The 21172-nt window shown below is 39.1% G+C and overlaps 1 protein-coding gene across 3 annotated transcripts; it reads left to right on the top strand.

Moving 5' to 3' along the window:
• Window positions 1–11800: 11800 nt before the first annotated feature.
• On the top strand, window positions 11801–21142 carry CLEC1B (C-type lectin domain family 1 member B). 3 transcript variants are annotated; one of them, XM_070790140.1, is made up of 6 exons: window positions 11801–12020; window positions 12855–12953; window positions 14020–14133; window positions 14300–14451; window positions 18024–18076; window positions 20915–21142. In XM_070790140.1, the coding sequence occupies exons 1-6, from the start codon at window positions 11957–11959 to the stop codon at window positions 21057–21059; spliced, it is 627 nt and encodes a 208-aa protein (XP_070646241.1). In that variant the 5' UTR covers window positions 11801–11956; the 3' UTR covers window positions 21060–21142. The 3 variants fall into 3 exon arrangements, with proteins under 3 accessions (XP_070646241.1, XP_070646242.1, XP_019817136.1); XM_019961577.2 differs by having other exon boundaries at window positions 11805–12020; window positions 17970–18076; XM_070790141.1 differs by lacking the exon at window positions 12855–12953 and having other exon boundaries at window positions 17970–18076.
• Window positions 21143–21172: the final 30 nt, after the last annotated feature.

Raw genomic sequence — 21172 nt, 5'->3', positions numbered from 1 at the left:
TCCCCCCATCAGGACGGAATGAAGACCAGTTTTTCTGCAGAAAAAGTGAGACAAAGCAACTGTTGCCTTTAGCAATCAAAATACTATAGATCTCAACTCACTGCTCCTTCAGCATTGTTTCTTGCTGAAACAAAGAAGGGATACTTGGAAGTGGAGCAGGGATGATGGCTTTGTGGGGAAGTTCCCATGATTCTCAGCACAGAGCCTGGGGACTGAATGTTTCCATTTCAGGCTTCTCTGAGTGTCTTAATAATGACACAGGTTGTCCTCTTCACTTGTGTCTAAGGTCAGCTAATCCTGTGAATCTGATTTACTTGCTCTTTAAAAAAATATATTTTGGAAGTGCTTTGTGCATGTGAGATCTTAGTTCCCTGACCAGGAATTGAATCCATGTCCCCCTGCAGTAGAACTGCAGAGTCTTGACCACTAAACCATCAGTGAAGTCCTGGATCTTGGTTTACCCTCACTCATATGGGATATCAAGGAGACACACATAAGACAGCAAGAGCTCTGTAATTACACATACCAAGACAGGAAGAGCTGTACAGTTGAAAACCACTCATATATGGCTGCTGATTAAAGAAAAAAAAATGTTGGTGAGAGACAGACCGACAGCTGGTGTTGGCAATAGGCTCAGAGGAAAAATGAACAGCTATTGAAATGGGACATTATATGGGAGTTTCCTTCCTACATGACTATGTTCTTAACAGAATAATGCTCCTTTATATAATAGCTAACACTTAGAACAAGATTTTTAAAATGATTGCTTGATGCTTAGGAGAGTGAAAAAAGCAGGCAGGTTAGGGACAGAATGAGGCTGGCCCATGGGAAAATGCTTTTGTTTCTGTTTTTAATGTGTTTGCTTGCTTGGATTTTAGCCCAACGGCAGCCCACAGTCATTGTTGAGGGACAGGTGAAATTCCTATAGAAAACGTGGTCTTCTAGGTACAAAAAATCAGAAGATAGAGTTTGGGGAAACCACAGGGATGGGTAGTGCTGGATATTCATAAGGAACACTGATAATGGGGAAATGGTCAGTGTGTTTTTATGCCTCTCGAGGGTTTCTCTTTCAGCTACAATTTACTTAACATTTCATTAAAAAAAAATTGATGAAATAACCAACCTATATCTTTTCTTAGGCCTAAAAATGCTCTGAAAAAGTGTTTCCAATAAAACTGAAATAAACCAACTGCACAAAAACTGAAGTTAATCCACAGCTGGGACTATAGGTTTCAGCAATACCCCAATGAGCAATAAAGAGCTGACAATTTATATAGAAAGCATTCTGGCTGTTTTTTGGGGGTGAATATGAGAAAAAATAGCACACCACATGTGTGATTTGTCATTTAGTAGCAACAATCATCAGATTTAACAGTTCTTAGAGGACTGTGTATTTCCAATCCCATCAAACTTTTTAAAACATTCTCATTTATACAAGAAAGTAAATTGTTGTTAAGAACCTGTGGTAGGCAGAAGAAAAGCCCCCAAAAGATGTCTGCATTCTAGTCCTCAGAACCTTTAAATAGGGTAGTTTACATGGCAAAAGGGACATTTCAAATGTGATTAAGATAACGAATTTTTGAGAGAGGAAATTATCCTGTATTATCTGGGTGGTCCTAAATTTTAACTATTTATTTTGTATTGGGGAATAGCCGATTGGGCTTCCCTGGTGGCTCAGACAGTCTGCCTGCAATGCAAGAGACCCATGTTCAATTCCTGGGTTAGGAAGATGCCCTGGAGAAGGGAATGGCAACCCACTCCAGTCCAGCCTGCAGAATTCCGAACCCCCCACCCGCCCAGTGGCTCAGCAGTAAATAATCTGTCTGCAATGCAGGAGCCTCAGGAAACATGGGTTCAATCCATATATCTGTAAGATCCCTTGGAGGAGGGCATGGCAATCCACTCCAGTGTTCTTACCTGGAGAATCCCATGGACAGAGAAGTCTGGTGGGCCACAGTCCATAGGGTCACAAAGACTCGGATATGACTGAAGCAACTTAGCATGCATGCATAGCCAAATAACAATGCTGTGACAGTTTCAGGTGGACATTGAAGGGACTCAACCATACATATATATACACTATCCATTCTCCCCTAAACTCTCCTCCCATCCAGTCTGCCATATAACATTGGGCAGAGTTCCATGTGCTACACAGTAGGTCCCTGTTGGTTATCCATTTTGAATATAGTAGTGTATACAGGCAACTATAAGTTCATTCTCTGTGAATTTCTTTCTGTTTAGTAAGTAAGTTTACTTGTATCATTTCTTTTCAGACTCTGCATATAAGGATGCCACATGATATTTCTCCTTCTCTGCCTGACTTACTTCGCTCAGTATAACAATGTCTAGGTCCAACTACGTTGCTGAAAATAGCATTATTTCATTCTGAGAGAAAGGATTATGCTGTAAAAGTACTGTACTCAGTATGTCAGAAAATTTGGAAAACTTAGCAGTAACCACAGGACTGGAAAAGGTCAGTTTTCATTCCAGTCCCAAGGAAAGGCAATGCCAAAGAATGCTCAAACTACCACACAATTGCACTCATTTCACACGCTAGTAAAGTAATGCTCAAAATTCTCCAAGGCAGGCTTCAGCAATATGTGAACCATGAACTTCCAGATGTTCAAGCTGGTTTTAGAAAAGGCAGAGGAACCAGAGATCAAATTGCCAACATTCTCTGGATCATCAAAAAAACGAGAGAGTTCCAGAAAAACATTGATTTCTGCTTTATTGACTATGCCAAAACCTTTGACTGTGTGGATCACAATAAACTGTGGAAAATTCTTCAAGAGATGGGAATACCAGACCACCTGATCTGCCTCCTGAGAAACCTGTATACAGGTCAGGAAGCAACAGTTAGAACTGGACGCAGAACAGCATACTGGTTCCAAATAGGAAAAGGAGTATGTCAAGGCTGTATATTGTCACCCTGCTTATTTAACTCATATGCAGAGTACATCATGAGAAACGCTGGGCTGGAAGAAGCACAAGCTGGAATCAAGATTGCCAGGAGAAACATCAATAACTTCAGATATGCAGATGACACCACGCTTATGGCAGAAAATGAAGAAGAACTAAAGAACCTCTTGATGAAAGTGAAAGAGGAGAGTGAAAAAGTTGGCTTAAAACTCAACATTCAGAAAACTAAGATCATGGCAAGATGGGGAAACAGTGGAAACAGTGGCTGACTTTATTTTTCTGGTCTCCAAAATCACTGCAGATGGTGAGTGCAGCCATGAAATTAAAAGATGCTTAGTCCTTGGAAGGAAAGTTATGACCCACCTAGACAGCATATTAAAAAGCAGAGACATTACTTTGCCAACAAAACTTCGTCTAGTCAAGGCTATTGTTTTTCCAGTAATCATGTATGGATGTGAGAGTTGGACTATAAAGAAAACTGAGCACCAAAGAATTGATGCTTTTGAACTGTAGTGTTGGAGAAGACTCTTGAGAGTCCCTTGGACTGCACAGAGATCCAACCAGTCTATCCTAAAGGAAATCAGTCCTGAATATTCATTGGAAGGACTGATGTTGAAGCTGAAACTCCAATAGTTTGGCCACCTGATGCAAAGAGCTGAGTCATTTGAAAAGACCCTGATGCTGGGAAAGATTGAGGGCAGGAGGAGAAGGGGACGACAGAGGATGAGATGGTTGGATGGCATCACTGACTCAATGGACATGGGTTTGGGTAAACTCTGGGAATTGGTGATGAACAGGGAGGCCTGGCTTGCTGCGGTTCATGGGGTCACAAAGAGTCGGACACGACTGAGCAACTGAACTGAACTGAAAATTCCATTATATAAATGTACCACATCTTCTTTAACCATTCCTCTGCTGATAGACATTTAGGTTGCTTCCATGTCTTGACTACTGTAAACAGTGCTGCAATGAACATTGGAGTGCATGGATCCTTTCAGATCATGTTTTTTTTTGTTTTTTTTTTTTTTTCTGGATACATGCTCAGGAGTAGCATTGCAGAGTTATATGATAGCTCTGTTTTAGTTTTTTAAGGAACCTCCATACTGTTCTCCATACTGGCTGCATCAGTTTGCATTCTGAGTGCTCCCAATTTAATCCTAGGAAAGTGGGGAACCATTCCTAGATGTGATCAGAGAGACGTGAGACCCAAAGAAGGGTCAGAGAGATATAACGTTTCTGGGTGAATACACAGAAAAGGGGCCAGGTGCCAAGGAATACAAAGAAGCTTAGAAGCTAAAGGATAAAAACTCGAGGAAATGGATTCTTCCCACAGAACATTCAGAAGGAGCGCAGTTCAGCCTTGACTTTACCGAGATCGGGGTTGGCATTCTAACCTACAGAACTGTGAGACGATAAACTTGTATTGTTTAAGCTGTTGTTTCTGTGTAATTTGGTAAAGCAACAAACACAAAACTCTACAGATATTTGGAGACTATACATGAGGAAGGAAACAAAGAAATCATTTCTAAAGGCTTCCTTTGGGGTATTAGGTAACTGTACTCAGGAAGAGAATGTGGGTTAGGTTTTTGTTTTCACATGACTGGGGAAGTGGTTTGAAAGGTCTCAAGGTTCACCTCTGTGTGAAGATTAGCTTAGTCACATGTCTCCAGAATGAACGGCAACCACTTTAGGGGCATGAATTAATATCCAACAAGCTGCAGAAATGCAACAAATTATTATTCAGTAACACTTTGGCATGATCTCTAAATACATAAGTGTACATATATTTCTTGTTTATTTTTTTTCAAACTTATGCAGTGCTCAGTCCAAAGCAAGCTAACAAACTAAAAGACATGAAAGTGAAAGAAAGTGAAGTCGCTCAGTCGTGTCCGACCGTAGCCTACCAGGCTTCTCCGTCCATGGGATTCTCCAGGCAAGAATACTGGAGTGGGTTACCATTTCCTTCTCCAGGGGATCGTCCCGACCCAGGGATCGAACCATAGTCTCCCTCATTGGAGGCAGACACTCTAACCTCTGAGCCACCAGGGAAACGTGGGGCAGCTCTAAATCGCACTGTCAAGAATGTGGAAATGAATAATAAATCTACATTCATGTTCTGTTCTAGGTAAATTAGGTGAAGGCACAGACCATTAGTATGAGCAAAAGTTAAATCAAACAAGTAATTACAAAAATGAGAACTTGAGCATTGCCTGATAGTCCCATGGTTAAAACTTGGAACTTTCATTGCCGTGGACCTGGGTTCCATCTTTGGTTGGGGAACTGAAATCCTGGGAAATAAAATTCTGCAAGCTGCATTGCCATAAATAAATAAATAATAATAAATAAATATTAGCTGACCAATTAAAAAAAGGGAGAACTCAAGGTTGTTTTTCTTTGTTTTGGAATTTCATTAAATTTTGCAAAGATGGAGTTCTTGTTTTCATTTCCCCAATTCTTTCATTTGCCTTAAAGTTCCCTTAAAAACTAATTAATTTTTTACTATCTTACATGAAACAATACTTTGGTAAAACAAATATGAAGAATCTCACCTGGTTCTGAATTATTTCTATAATGAAGATTGATCCTATATACACTCTACTATTATGGTCCTTAAATGCTATATCATCTATTATTCATTGATTTTAGAAATTACTGCCTATACTTTTCTCCCTTAAAAATTTCCAGCATCTCTGCCTTCCCTGGTGGCTCAGTGGTAAAGAATACACCTGCCAACGAAGGAGACATGGGTTAGATCCCTAGTTTAAGAAGATCCCACATGTCTTAAACCCATGGGCCACAACTATTGAGCCTGCGCTCTAGAGCCCAGGAGCCAAAACCACTGAGCCCATGTCCTGCAACTCCTGAAACCCTCGTGCCCTAGAACCTGCGTTCCGCAAGAAAAGAAGCCGCTGCATTGAGAAACCTGTGCACTGCAACTAGAAAGTTGCCCCTACTCACCACGACTAAAGAAAAGCCCATGCAGCAACAAAGAACCAGCACAGAGCAAAATAAGTAAATAAAATCAATATGAGTAAAAAAATAATTCCTGCCTCTCAATAGCACTTTGTGCCAGATTATACTAGCAAATAACACTGCTTGTTGCAATCATCTACAATTTCTAGGACATTTCTCCTCATTTCTTCACCATTTTTCGACTGTCTTAAATCTCCTTGTTCACCTCTATTCCTGTCGTGATCATCAGTAATTTCAGTGCTCTTGTAGGTGAAATTCCAATACCCTGTGTGCTCAGATACTGGATTTACCTCCAATAACCTTGACCACACCCACAAATTAGTCACTCATTATGGTGATCATATATTAAAGCTATGCTTTTCTTTACTGTAGTTACTAGCCACATATGACAGTTTAAACTTCTATGAATTAAAATTAAAAACTCAATTCCTCAGTCATTCTAGTCGTATTTCAAATAGAATTTTCAGGCTGAACACATAAAAAAAATGAACAGCCCTTTTCTAGCTGTTTTACTGTACTTCTCCATTTCGGTAAATGAAAACTTCACACTTAACAGTTTCTCAGCCAAAAACTTAAAATCATCTTTGACTTCCCCTGCTGCTTTCAGATGAATTAAACCCGTGAGAAAATACATTCATTGCAGAAAATAAGGGAACATAGGCATTAAACATAGGAGTATTGTTCACTTGGGATATATTAAAAGAAATAATGAGTTTACATGACAGAAAATTGTGTTCTTGTTTCATTCTTCCATGATCATTCCATTCCCATATATTATTCTTATTTCAGAGTATGCTTTTAAAGAGGGACCTATATTGGATAGTGCCTAGAGAATGAGAAGAATAGGAATGAATTCAAAATTATTTAGAAAAAGGAATGGACAAAAGTGAAAATTAAACTGGAGGTTATCAGATCTAAAGAAAAGATAAAAGCAACGGTAACAAAGAATGACCACTGGGTGGAGCCAAAGGATGAATATAGGAAAGAATTTTTTTTTAATGTATATTTATCCAAACAAGGTAATAAAATATTTTGCTTAAACTAAAGGGCTATGAAGACAGACTGATTGATTCAAATCCAGAACATTTGATAAGCATTTACAAAAGTCCAGTGACTTTTGGCAAGTCCCTTATTCTCTGTGCTTCTTTTTCTTATTTGTAAAATTGGAGTAAAATCTACCACAAGGGTAATTAATTAAAGCAAATAGGAGTAATAACAAATGGTATCACTATTATACCAGAATTAACCTTAAATTATTCTGGATGCTCTTAAAAGTGGAACCTTTTGCACAACAAAGAAAACCAGTGACAAAACAAAAAGACAAGCTACTAAGTGGGAGAAAATACTTGAGAAATATTGGTGATGGATAAGGGGTTAATAGCCGAAGTATATAAAGAGCTCATACAACTCAATATTTAAAAAGAGACAACTTGATTAAAAAATTGACAGAATAGACCTGAATAGACATTTTTCCAAAGAAGATACACTGATGGCCAACAAGCACATGAAAAATGCTCAACATCTCTAGTCATCAGGGGAAATAACAAATCAAACCCACAGTGAGATATCACCTCACACCTTTCAGAATGGTTATCAACAAAGAGACCACAAATAGGAAATTTTGGTGAGGATGTGGAGAGAAGTGAGTCCTCCTACACGGTGGTGGGAATGTAAATTGGTGAAGCCACTTCAAAAAACAGTACAGAGGTTTCTCAGAAAACTAAAAAAATAGAACTACCATATGATCCAGCAATTCCACTCGGGTATATATCGAAGAAAACAAAAACACTAATTTGAAAAGACATAGAACTCCAATGTTCACAGCAGTAGTATTTACAATAGCCAATATACAGAAGCAACCTAAGAGTCAATCAACAGATGAATAAAGATGTGGTGCGAGCGTGTGTTAAGTCGCTTCAGTTGTGTCCAAATCTTTGCAACCCCATCAGTAGCCCACCAGGCTTCTCTGTCCATGTGATTCTCCAGGCAAGAATACTGGAGTGGCTGCTGTTTCCCTCTCCAGAGGATCTTCCCAACTCAGGGATTGAGCCCGAACCTGTCAAAGCTCCAGCAATGCAGGTGGATTCTTTACCACTAAGCCACCAGGGAAGCCCAAAGATGTGGTGTGTGTATATATACACATATATGTGTATGTGTGTGTGTGTATATATACATATATATACATTCCAATTTAGGTACGTATGTGGCATATATATATATACCATATTATATATACATGTATATATACACACAAAATGAAATACTACAGCCAAAAAAAAAGAACAAAATTCTGCCATTTTCAACACTGTGGATGGACTTAGAAAGTTTTATGCTTAGTGAAATAAGTCAGACAGAGAGACACCAATATCAAAAGATATCGCTTGTATATGCAATCTAAAAGTTAAAATGAATGTGTATGATGAAATAGAAACACATCTGCAAATAAAGAGAACAAACTAACGGTTACCAGTAGGGAAGGGGCAGGGAGGAGAGGCACATTAGAGGTATGGGACTAAGAGATACAAACTGCTATGTATAAGATAGATGAATCACAAGGGTATATTGTACAGCATAGGAAAATATAGACATCAATTTGTAATAACTTTATTACAAGTATAATCTAGAAAAACATTGAATCTCCATTTTCTACACCTTAAAAAATAATACTGTAGATCAACTGAACTTCAGTTTAAAAAATGGAAAAAAGTTGCCCAATTCTCCAGCCCCCTTCTGCTGCTGCTGCGGCTGCTGCTAAGTCGCTTCAGTCGTGTCCGACTCTATGCGACCTCATAGACGGCAGCCTATCAGACTCCCCCGTCCCCTAGTCAAGTTCAAATGAGCACAACCAGGGTTTGCCAGAAGCCTCACCAGTAAGGCTCTATTATAAGACTTTTTTCATAGTCCTCATGATATCTGAAATAGTCTAGCTCTTTCCTTTCTTTGCTTCTTTGCTATCTGCATTCACCACCCTCCCCTAGAACATAACCTGAATAAGAGCACAACTTTCGTATGTTTCTTTCACCATTTGATCCCCCAGAAAATAGAACAGTGCTTAAGACATACACACAGTGATCAGTGGATACACATTCAACTGACTGGTTAACTTTCCATGAAATGTAAGTTTTGCAGTGATTTTAATAAGATGTCTTGTATCCCAGTATACCATGACATGAATTCTCATGCAAATAAGCTTAATCAGTTCACATCCCTCAATCACAGAACACAGCATACTCCTTCAGACTTAACTAGCTTTATTTCAGGTGTGTGCCCCCTTGGATAAACTTTCCCCTTTCCTTCTCTTTTCTTATGCAATCTGTGCCTTTTCTTCAAATCTTGTCTATTCCATTTGATAAGATGTGGAGGAGGGCATGCCAACCCACTCCAGTATTCTTGCCTGGTGAAACCACAGACAGAGGAGCCGGATGGGCTACAGTCCATGGGGTCACAAAGAGTTGGACATGACTGAAGTGACTTAGCATGCACATTCCATTATCTAACCTTTTTACTTACAGGGATTTTGCACACACGTGCATGATGAACATCTCAGTCAGCGTTGTGAAGGTGATCTAATACATTTTCCCCCTTTCATTTTCTCTCTTGTGTGTTACCAAAAGCTCTGTTACAGTTATCATCTGATAATTATGCATTACTTAACTTATTCACTTCAGTTCCGTTCAGTCTCTCAGTCGTGTCCAACTCTTTGCGACCCCATGAATCACAGCATGCCAGGCCTCCCTGTCCATCACCAACTCCTGGAGTTCACTCAGACTCATGTCCATCGAGTCGGTGATGCCATCCAGCCATCTCATCCTCTGTCGCCCCCTTCTCCTCCTGCCCCCAATCCCTCCCAGCATCAAAGTCTTTTCCAATGAGTCAACTCTTCACATCAGGTGGCCAAAGTACTGGAGTTTCAGCTTTACCCTCATTCCTTCCAAAGAACACCCAGGGCTGATCTCCTTTAGAATGGACTGGTTGGCTCTCCTTGCAGTCCAAGGGACTCTCAAGAGTCTTCTCCAACACCACAGTTCAAAAGCATCAATTCTTCGGTGCTCAGCCTTCTTCACAGTCCAACTCTCACATCCATACATGACCACAGGAAAAACCATAGCCTTGACTAGACGCACCTTTGTTGGCAAAGTAATGTCTCTGCTTTTGAATATGCTATCTAGGTTGGTCATAACTTTCCTTCCAAGGAGTAAGCGTCTTTTAATTTCATGGCTGCAGTCACCATCTGCAGTGATTTTGGAGTCCAAAAAAGTGAAGCCTGACACTTTTTCCACTGTTTCCCTATCTATTTTCCCATGAAGTGATGGGACCAGATGCCATGATCTTCGTTTTCTGAATGTTGAGCTTTAAGCCAACTTTTTCACTCTCCACTTTCACTTTCATCAAGAGGCTTTTTAGTACCTCTTCACTTTCTGCCATAAGGGATAATGCTTATTCCACTTTTCTGACTCCCTCTTCTCCTTCTGGCTTCTCTTTCTTTCTTTTTTACACGTCCTCTATCCATCATTACCAAAACAAACCAGAAGCAATATTGTAACAAATTCAATAAAGGCTTTTTAAAAAGAGGTAATTTATGTAACAGTCCATCTCTAAAATATTAAACAAAGGTTTTTATTCCAAATGAAAACTCATCAGGCTATTTGGAATAAAAACTTCAGCTGTGCTTTCCTAAGCCAAGAGAAGAAGGAACATTACTCAAGTAGAAAAGAATTTTAAAAAGATATGAAAAAGTTATGGAACATATATACACTACTATCATAAAATAGGTAAACAAGAGCCTACTGAAAAAATATGCAAGTAGAAATAAAATGTCAGTGGCAGGCTTTGTGGGGTGACTGAGAAACATCTGCAAACTTCTGGATTTTGGAGAAGGGAAAAGAAAAGCATTTATCTACCACTTTTTCCTGCAGTTCTCTCCTTAATTTTTGCTGAGTAATTCAGCTTGCATTTATGGGGTATGTAGAGAGAGGAAGTAGAATTAAGACTAATGTTATCAGGCCTCCTTTGACCCTGAGAGTCTGTACTCACCCAGCATACTTCTAACACCACAAAACCACACTTGATAGATACAAATAAAGGCAAATATATTCTCATGGAACATAGATCCAAGCAAGAGACACTCAGCCTGTGGTTAAAGTTATCATTACTGGCAATTTAAAGTGAAAGTGTGATAGTCTCTCAGTCGTGTCCGACTCTTTGAGACCCCATGGTCTGTCAGTGGGATTCTCTAGGCAGGAATATTGGAGTGGGTTGCCACTCCCTTCTCCCAGTATCTTCCCAACCCAGGGAATCAAACCAGGGTCTCCGGCACTGCAGGCAGATTTCCCCCCCCCCCCCCCCCCCACCATCTGAGCTACCAGGGAATCCTGGTTTAAAGTGAAAACATTACTAAAAGACAATATATCAATTTTGTTTTATTTCACTGTATTAGATTTTTTTCCTTTGATGCATAAACCTAACCCATATAAATCCTGCCTCATGTGGATTTCTTGATTTTTTAAAAACTTTGACATGAAAAAGATGCAATAATTCAGAAGAATTCTAGGCCATAATTAGAAATTCTAACACAAGACCATGGAACATCGAATATAGCTCTTCTTAGATCAAATTATATCAGACTCATTTATCACAGAGAGATAAACTCTTTATCTGATGATATTTTATTTATGAATTTTCATCAGAAGCCAGTCTGCTTAAACAACATGATTTGCACTCTGCTGAGGTTAAGATGACACATGAACTTTTGTTCTTGGAAAGGATATACATGATGGAAGATTCAGAATGGAAGCTAAGGAAACAGGAAACAAATGCCATATCTACTCCTTTACCACAAGTTATTATTTTAGTGTTTTTGTGTTCAAGGTCCATGTATCTCTGAGAAGCTATCAAAGGGCTTCCTGGAAAGAAACAAAAAACAAAAAAACATGTGCCCCAACTCATGTGGCTCCAACTTAGCAAACAGAGAAGAATCACAGGCGGGTAGACATTGAGATCATCAGAGTGGACAAATTTTGTGAAGCCACTGAACACTGAACTCACTTGCAGCCCAAGGAAAGCCATGCAGGATGAAGATGGATATGTCACCTTAAATATTAAAACTCAAAAACCAGCTCTGACTTCAGGTAAGAACGCCCAGAGCTAGCAACTTGCAAATGAACTATTGAAATGGTTCTACCCTAGAGTCCATTTTTCTACTAGTGATAGCATGTATAGTTTTGTTTTCTTTTCCTGAATGACCTTTTTTTCCCAACAGCATTTAAGTGGTATTTGCATAAACTCAGATAGATTTACTTAGAATATAAACAACATAGGTCTTGCCTTGACTCAGTTGGTCAAGTCTGCGTTTAATGTGGGAGATCCAGGTTCAGTCCCTGGGTTGGGAAGATCCCCTGGAGGAGGGCCTGGCAATCCACTCCAGTATTCTTGCCTGGAGAATTCCATGGACAGAAGAGCCTGGTGGGCTACCATCCTTAAAGTTGGACACAACTGAGTGACTAACACTACACACTTCACATAAACAACAAAGGATACAAGCAGGGCACATTATATTAAGGTTTACAGAGTTAAATGTGGAGGGAATAGAAATCTAGGGGATAAGAGAAGAGAACATTCAGAAATTCCATTTTATAAGATGTCAGCAAATGAGTGTGATTCTATAGTTGCTCCTTATCACCACAATTGTTTATACGGCTGGGCACAAAACAAAGACAAATACAAACACAAACACACAAGACCTTAACAACTAGTTACATTCTGACTCAGAGAGAAGCCCAGTGGGAGTGGGAATGGAGTGGGTTGTGTTTACCGTTGGTGATCACCATGGGAGCAAAGGCAAGATGGATGGAAGAAGCAGTTTATATCACTTGGAGAATCCTGACAGGGCAGGGATGGGGTGATGCTGTCCCATAGCTATGCCATGCTGCCCGCCCTCTGACATCTTTATTGTATGCCCACAGTGGAACCTGCTCCCTCCCCTTTGTGGCGTGTGATGGCTTTGACTCTGCTGGTCTTATGCGTGGGGATGGTTGTTGGGCTGGTGGCTCTGGGGCTTATGTGTAAGTATTGACTTTTTCCTAATGACGTGACATAACTAAGTGTCCTGGTGTATGTCACTAAGCCTAATTGTCACGATTTGTATATTTGTCACCACACCAGTCATCCTATGCTTAGGGGCCAGGATGCTCTCAGTAAGGGAGAATTCTGACCTTTACCTTCTGACTAAAATTAAATTTTAGATTAAATTAATTGGGCTTCTCTGATGGCTCAGATGGTAAAGAATCTGCCTACAATGTGGAAGACTCAGATTCAATCCTTGGGTCCGGAAGATCCCCTGGAGAAGAAAATAATAACCTGCTCCAGTATCCTTGCCTGGGAAATTCCATGGATAGAGGGGCCCAGTGGGCTGCCATCCATGATATCTCAAAGAGTCGGACATAACTGAGCTAATAAACAATAACAAATCTGTATAAAATTGTTCATATACTATTTATTTTTCCATAAGATATTTTAGAATGTTTCATTCACCACCTTTGATTGATTTCAATGTCACTGTATTTTGAGCAAAACAAGAATGAATATTCTGGTATTACATGGAAGCATAATAATAGAGGTCATTCACCTCTGTGAAACGCGCTTAGAAGTTTGTGTTCAAGGAAAAGTCAAAGCAGCCGCTTTGGGCATATGATTTGATCACGGCATGTTCTTACTTGTGATTATCTCCTTCAAGTATTGACAGTTCTCTTATTATTATTATTATTTTTTTGGAGAACCCTCAGCTGCCATTCTGCACAGTACTTAATGTGTTCTTTATACCCATTTTACCCTGATCCCTCTTCAGCACTCATCTACTCATATATCTCCTGGAGGAGGAAATGACAACCCACTCCAGTATTCTTGCCTAGAAAATTCTGTGGACAGAGGAACTGAGTGGGCTACCGTCCATTAGTTTGCAAAGAGTTGGACACAACTGAGTGACTGAGCACACACACACACTACTCATATGTATCTAGTAAATACTTCATAGATTGACAACTCTACTGAATTTAAAGTTCATAGAGAGGACATTTTTTGCAGCACCTTTTTAATCCTAATTACAAATGATTATCTAATGTTTCCATCTAGCTGTCATGCAGCAAAACTACCTACAAGCTGAGAATGAAAATCTCTCAGGAACTATGAAACTGTTAGTAAAGAAGGTCTGCCAAGATTTAATACAACTATCAGGACAAAAGCAAAGTAAGTATGGTTTGGTAACCTCTTCATCTCCCCTAATTCTGGAGTATTTTTTTTTTTTTTGATGCTATATGTAAAGAATCTTGAGATATGCAGGAAACAAGGAAGATGAGGAAAAAGTACACTAAATTCAGAATGAAAGGGATCCTATGCTTGGTTTCTCCTCAAGGCCATAAGTGTAACCCATGTGACACACACTGGCGATACTATGGAGACAGTTGCTATGGATTCTTCAGGCACAACCTGACATGGGAAGAGAGTAAGAAGTACTGTATTGACGTAAATGCTACTCTTGTGAAGATCTCCAGCAAGAGCATCCTGGTAAGGATATTTCTATGTCAAATATCTTGGGAGTCATAAGGAGATAAATTTCAAAGGAGACAAATCTTCAGCATTTTCCTTTTTTTCACATGTCTATGTTGTCCAGTTTTTTCTCATCTGAGAAGTTTATCAAGCTAGGTAAAAATTACAACCTTTGAGAGTAGAAAGTACTGAAATAGAACTAACGAAACTTTGAGTTCTGGTATTATAACAAAAGTTAAGATAATTTCTTAGTTTCCTTAACTCAATTCATGAATTCAAAAAAGAATCTGAAAGTATAAAGAAACTCAATATGATTGTGAAATATAAATATCAGTGTTATCCCAACATAACATGCCTTCTCAGTTTTTGCTAAGTTGTTGACTCTTTGAATGAACCATGGTGCAAACTCTCTTTTCACAGATTCTTCCAGACATAGTTTTATTAACTTAAATTAATAGTTTAAATTATTTTTATTGGAGTAGAGTTGGTTTGCTTTACAATAGTGTGTTAGTTTCTACTGCACAGCAAAATGAATCAGCTCTATGTATACATGTATTCCCTCGCTTTTGGATTTCTTTCCCATTCAGGTCATTACAGTGCATTGAGTAGAGTTCCCTGTGCTATGTGGAATTTAGAAAAATGGTATAGCTGATCTTATCTGAAAAGTAGAAATAGAGACACAGATGTAACGTATGGATACCAAGTCTGGAAAGGAGGTGTTTTGGGAGGAATTGGGAGTTTGAGACTGACACAGTTGAAAACATTTTAAAACGTTTCTCCTCTTCTACATTTCCCTCTTTGACAGCTTTTAACAAAAGCTCTTTCCAAGCAAAACACATTCACATCCACTACTGCATTCTCCCTTTTTTTATTGAATGTAGCTTCTCTTTTTGTAAATCTTGGAAGCAAGCCAGGAGCCAAGAACTGAAGTTTCCCTTCTACCCAATAACAGTTTGTCAAAACATTGTTGTTCAATCACTCGGACAGTCCAACTCTTTGCGACCCCATGGACTGCAGCACGCCAGGCTTCCCTATCCTTCACCATCTCCCAGAGCTTTCTCAAATTCATGTCCATTGAGTCAGTGATAACATCCAACCATCTCATCCTCTATTGTACACCTTCTCTTCCTGCCTTCAATCTTTCCCAGCATCAGGGTCTTTTCCAATGAGTCAGCTCCTGGCATCAGGTGGCCAAAGTATTGGAGTTTCAGCTTCAGCATCAGTCCTTCCAATGAATATGCAGGGTTGATTTCCTTTAGGATTGACTAGTTTGATATCCTTGTAGAACGAACCCAAGAGTCTTCTCCAACACCACAGTTCAAAAGTGTCAGTTCTTCGGTACTCAGTTTTCTTTATGGTCCAACTCTCACAGCCATACACGACTACTGGAAAAACCATAGCTTTGACTAAATGGACCTTTGTCAGCAAATTAATGTTTGCTTACTAGCAAGCTGTCTAGGTTTGTCATAGCTTTCCTTCCAAGGAGCAAGTGTCTTTTAATTTCATGGCTGCAGTCACCATCCACAGTGATTTTAGAGCCCAAGAAAATAGTCTTTCACTGTTTCTATCATTTCCCCATCTTTATGCCATGAAGTGATGAGACTGGATGCCATGATATTCATTTTTTGAATGATGAGTTTTAAACCAGCTTTTTCACTCTCCTCTTTCACCTTAATCAAGAGACTCTTGCATATATATATATATATATATATATATATATATATATGCATATTTTTAAACTTTTAATTTTGTATTGCGATATAACCCATAAACAATGTTGTGTAGTTTTAGATGAACAGTGAAGGGACTCAGCCATACATATACATGAAAGCACATATTCTTTAAAAGGAAGAAATTGTTTATTGTATTTATCCCACAATTTGAATATAGTATTCATTCACATTTTTGCGTATTAAAATTAAATCAAATGTAAATTGGAATAGATCAGGATTTGGGTTCTATGCAGACAGAGATTCAATAGAATTCAAAGATTTAGGCAAGTCATTTTCTATAGAACTGCTATGACTAATCAGCAAAATTGACTTGTACCTTATTGAGAGCTGAAATAACCAGTAACTGACCAGAAAAGAGGAAATTAACCCAGTGACATTCATGCTCATTTGTATGTCCTGTTATTCTAACTTGCTGTACCACATATTTGCTCTTCTTGTGGGCTCAGGCTCATAGAGAAGATATTCAGATAAATTAATTTCTTTCAAATCAGACAAAATAAGAGAGTGCCTTAAAATCTCAATTCTATTACAAGGAGGTTAATTAGAGACTAAACATGTCTTCTCAAGTCTTATTACTATAGGCCAATATCATGTTGAAGATCTACAATTAAAAGAAGTAATGTGATTTTGGAGGAATATAGTTGAATTTTGGGCAGAATTTCAGGTAGAATCTATCTGTCAATTCTATAGTGAAGTATATAATGCGGATGTATTTTAAAGAAACAAAAGTTAATAGAAACATGACAAGTAGCTCACATTTAAGAAATAAGGGACTCTCACGAAATCCCCCTGATGGAATGCCATCTTGTGTTTCACGTTCCTGCCAAGATGCTCAGGCCATTTTTATTTGCCAAGAACATGTTCTCATCTATTTTTTTCTGGGAGGTATGCGAGCATGTGAACATTTGACTTTTTTCTAATTTTGCTACCCATAGATAGATTGATTGATTGACTGATCCTCCATTAATTCAACAAATTCCAGGACTTGAACCTGTGTGTTAATAAAACCTACAAAAATTCTTAGCTTCATGGAACTTTATTCCGGTTGGAGCAACAGGCAATGAACAAAATAAATAATTATTACTGTGTTTAGTCACTAAGTCATGTCCAACTCTTTGAGACCCCATGGACTGTAGCCTGCCAGGCTCCTGTCTATGGGATTTCCCAGGCAAGAACACTGGAGTGGGTTGTTGTTTCCTTCTCCAGGGGATCTTCCCAACCCAGGGATCAAACCCCTGTCTCCTGCATTACTGGTGGATTGTTTACTGCTGTGCCACCAGGGAAGCCCATATAGTATAGTAAATAGAGATAATTTCAAAGTAAAAAATTGTAGATGTATGTCTTTGTAAATCCTTTTGAGAAAGACATCTCTTTTATCCAGTCAACTAAAAGAAATTGATATTTCTATATGAAGATTTTGTAGACAAGCTAAGCAATGAAACCAAAGCAAGCAGAGCTTAATTCTAGGGAATATAAAATCTCATCAACAATGTATTTTTCATTTTCCTTCTCATATGTGGTACTTTATTTGGGATTCTAACCTTCAACTGATGGAAGATAAATATATAGGATTATTAGAATATTGTCTATCTTGTTTACAGTTTTTCCTGGTATCCTACAACTATTTTTATGCTAAAACAAGTAAACTTGGTATAATTCTAAATATCAAATATAATCAGTTAGCATTAATATAGACATATAATCCATTGTTTTTCCAGAGTCATATTATGAAGTTTTTCCTTTATGCCATTATAAGAACTGTAGAAACACTCTGACCATTATAATTATTTGCATTTGCAATAGCAATATTTCAATAGCAGGACTGGATTAATTCGTTGGATTGGATTGTCCCGCCAGAAATCCAGTGACGTCTGGAGATGGGAAGACGGCTCAGTTCTTTCCAAAACTATGTAAGTCATAGAACACTCAGAACACAAGGCACAACTAGGAATTTTCATTCCTGAGATCTTCTCTGCTCTTGAGTACAAGTTACTTAAAAGTTGGGAAGTGGCTCTATGTTGTACTGTGTGTTACAAAGGTGATGACTGAGTTACTTACTCCCTAATCCTAACAAGAGAGTGCTTGCAATTAGAATCTATTTTCCGACTCTCCCATTCTCTGCTCTTTATCTAAGTTGTAATCCACCCTTACTCCTGATACTTTTTTCCCACTTGTTTCTACCCTTAACTTTACCATTGAACATTTTAAACGTGTGTTTGGTTTGGTTTTGGTTTTTTAGTAGCATGATCTGATTCTCTTCACTTATTTTGAGAACAAAATTTTCATCCTTATAATTTATGGTTGGAACATCTTACTTTTAGTCTTTTTTTGACTTTTCAGTATCATTTTCCCTTGTCTTCTACCTTAGGGGGGCTTCCCTGATAGCTCAGTTGGTAAAGAATCCACCTGCAATGCAGGAGACCCTGGTTTGATTCTTGGGTTGGGAAGATCCTCTGGAGAAGGGATAGGCTACCCACTCCAGTATTCTTGGGCTTCCCTTGTGGCTCAGCTGGTAAAGAATCTACCTGTAATGTGGGAAACCTGGGTTCAATCCTTGGGTTGGGAAGACCCCCTGAAGAAGGGAAAGGCTACCCACTCCAGTATTCTGGCCTAAAGAATTCATGGACTATAGAGTCCATGAGGTCGCAAAGAGCCGGACATGACTGAACGACTTTCACTTTTTACCTCAGAGGTCTCCAAGAATCAGGCACATTATCAATTACAAGAGGATTCTAAAGTCCATGTCAAAAGGCTCTAACCTTCTACAGACAATCCAGGGAAAAGGATCAATTATGCTGAGTTACTCAAAATGATTTTCTAATCTCCAGTCACCTTTTGTTCACGTTGTGCAATGTCTCTACATTTAAAATGTAAATTGACAACCCAAACTTGCATAATTTGATCATTACTTAATTTTTAATTAATTCATTCAACAGATACTTATTAATTTTTATTATGGACAGAACTCAAGAGTACTAGGAGTACAAGCAAGCTTCTTCATAGATCTGGACCTTACATTTATCACTTGCTGACTTTTCACGGTAGTTCAGGTACACTGGTGACCCCTCTGTTCCTTCAATAAATTAAACATGCTTTGTGGTCTTAGGGTGGAGAAGGCAATGGCACCCCACTCCGGTACTCTTGCCTGGAAAATCCCATGGACAGAGAAGCCTGGAAGGCTGCAGTCCACGGGGTTGCTGAGGGTCAGACACGACTGAGTGACTTCACTTTCACTTTTCACTTGCATGCATTGGAAAAGAAAATGGCAACCCACTCCAGTGTTCTTGCCTGGAGAATCCCAGGGACGGGGGAGCCTGGTGACCTGCCATCTATGGGGTCGCACAGAGTCGGACACGACTAAAGCGACTTAGCAGCAGCAGTGGTCTTAGGGCTTTGTACTTGCTGTTTCCTTCTAGAATGCCCTCCTCCATGGCAGGCTCCCTCTTGTCACTCAAGTCCATTTAAACATCATTTTCTCAATGAAACCATCTTTAATTACCCAAACTAAACTAGCCTCCCTCCACCGCGTCCACTCAAGTCTATCACATCACACTGTTCCATTATTACTTTTACCAGTCTCTGAGATTTTCTATTTATTTGCTGGCTTCTTACCAACTCCCTCACTACAATGTAAGTTCCCCAGTGGAAAAGACCTTGTGTTTTGTTTATCGCTCTATTAGCAGCACACGAACAACTTTGGCAGGTAGTAGGTATCCCATGCTCGTGCTTGTGCTTGTACTAACTTAGTCATGTCCAACTCTGCGAACTTATGGACTGTAGCCCACTAGGCTCCTCTGTCCTTGGGATTCTCCAGGCAAGAATACTGGAGTGGATTGTTATTTCCTCCTGCCAGGGATCTTCCTGACCAAGGGATTGAACCTGAGTCTCCTGAGTCTTCTGCATTGGAAGGGGGGATTATTACCACTGAGCTACCTAGGTATCCCATAGATATTGGCAAATGAATTAATAAATATCCATTTTTTTCCTCTTGTTATAGTAGTGTAGCAGGAAATATAGACAAGTGAACAAGCAATTATAATGCAGTCTTATATCTGTTACCCTGTAACATAAATCCTCATTTCAGAAATAACTAATCGATTTAATTTTCCTTGAGCTCACTTCCACCCTGTGTAGGTACTTGTCTGACAGGGCTTCTCTCTATCTAAATCCTGCCCTTCTTTCAAAACAGAACTAAAGCATGATCTTCCATGAAAAGGTGAAAAAGTAAAGCCTTTCTCATCATTTCAGATCCCCATCCATCTTTTCCTCTGGATTCTTATTGTACCTATTGTTCACTTCTACTTAATCCTAAAGTATATTAAATTGCTATTGTGTTATTCACATGTACATACTTTATACTCCAAAGCAGGCTGGAAGTTCCTCAAAGATCTGAATGTTGCTTTTTATTTTTTTCTCTCATACTTCTTATCTTCACTTTGTTCAACAGACTACTTCACACAGAGTTTGACTGAGTGTTAGTCTCTCAGTTGTGTCTGACTCTTTGTGACCCCAAGAACCATAGTCCGCCAGGCTCCTCTGTTCATGGAATTCTCCAGGCAAGAATACTGGAATGGGTTGCCATTTCCTTCTCCGGGACATCTTCCCAACCCAGAGATCGAACCTGGGTCTCCTGCATTGCAAGCAGGTTCTTTACCACCTGAGCCATCCAAGAAGCCCAGACCCAGAGTTTGATTGCTGATTGTTTATTTAGCTTTCAAAGGAGCTCATTCTATCTTTTCCATTCACAGGTTGAAGCTTTCTGGAACTGGAACAGAAAATATGAACTGTGCTTATTTTCATAACGGAAACATTCACCCTACCTTCTGTGAGAATAGACATTACTTAATGTGTGAAAGGAAAGCAGGCGTAGTAAAGGTGGAACATCTACTTTAATGCAAAGACAGGGGCAGAATGTCACGGATAAGTGCTTGATTGGACAATAAAAGATCTGGGCGAAGGAACCACTAGCCACAGAATTGCCTGTTTTTCCCTTTTTTTCTGCTTGG

Source organism: Bos indicus, chromosome 5 (genome assembly GCF_029378745.1).
Source record: "Bos indicus isolate NIAB-ARS_2022 breed Sahiwal x Tharparkar chromosome 5, NIAB-ARS_B.indTharparkar_mat_pri_1.0, whole genome shotgun sequence".
Lineage (NCBI taxonomy): Eukaryota > Metazoa > Chordata > Mammalia > Artiodactyla > Bovidae > Bos > Bos indicus.
This window is presented reverse-complemented; position numbering and strand designations above follow the sequence as displayed.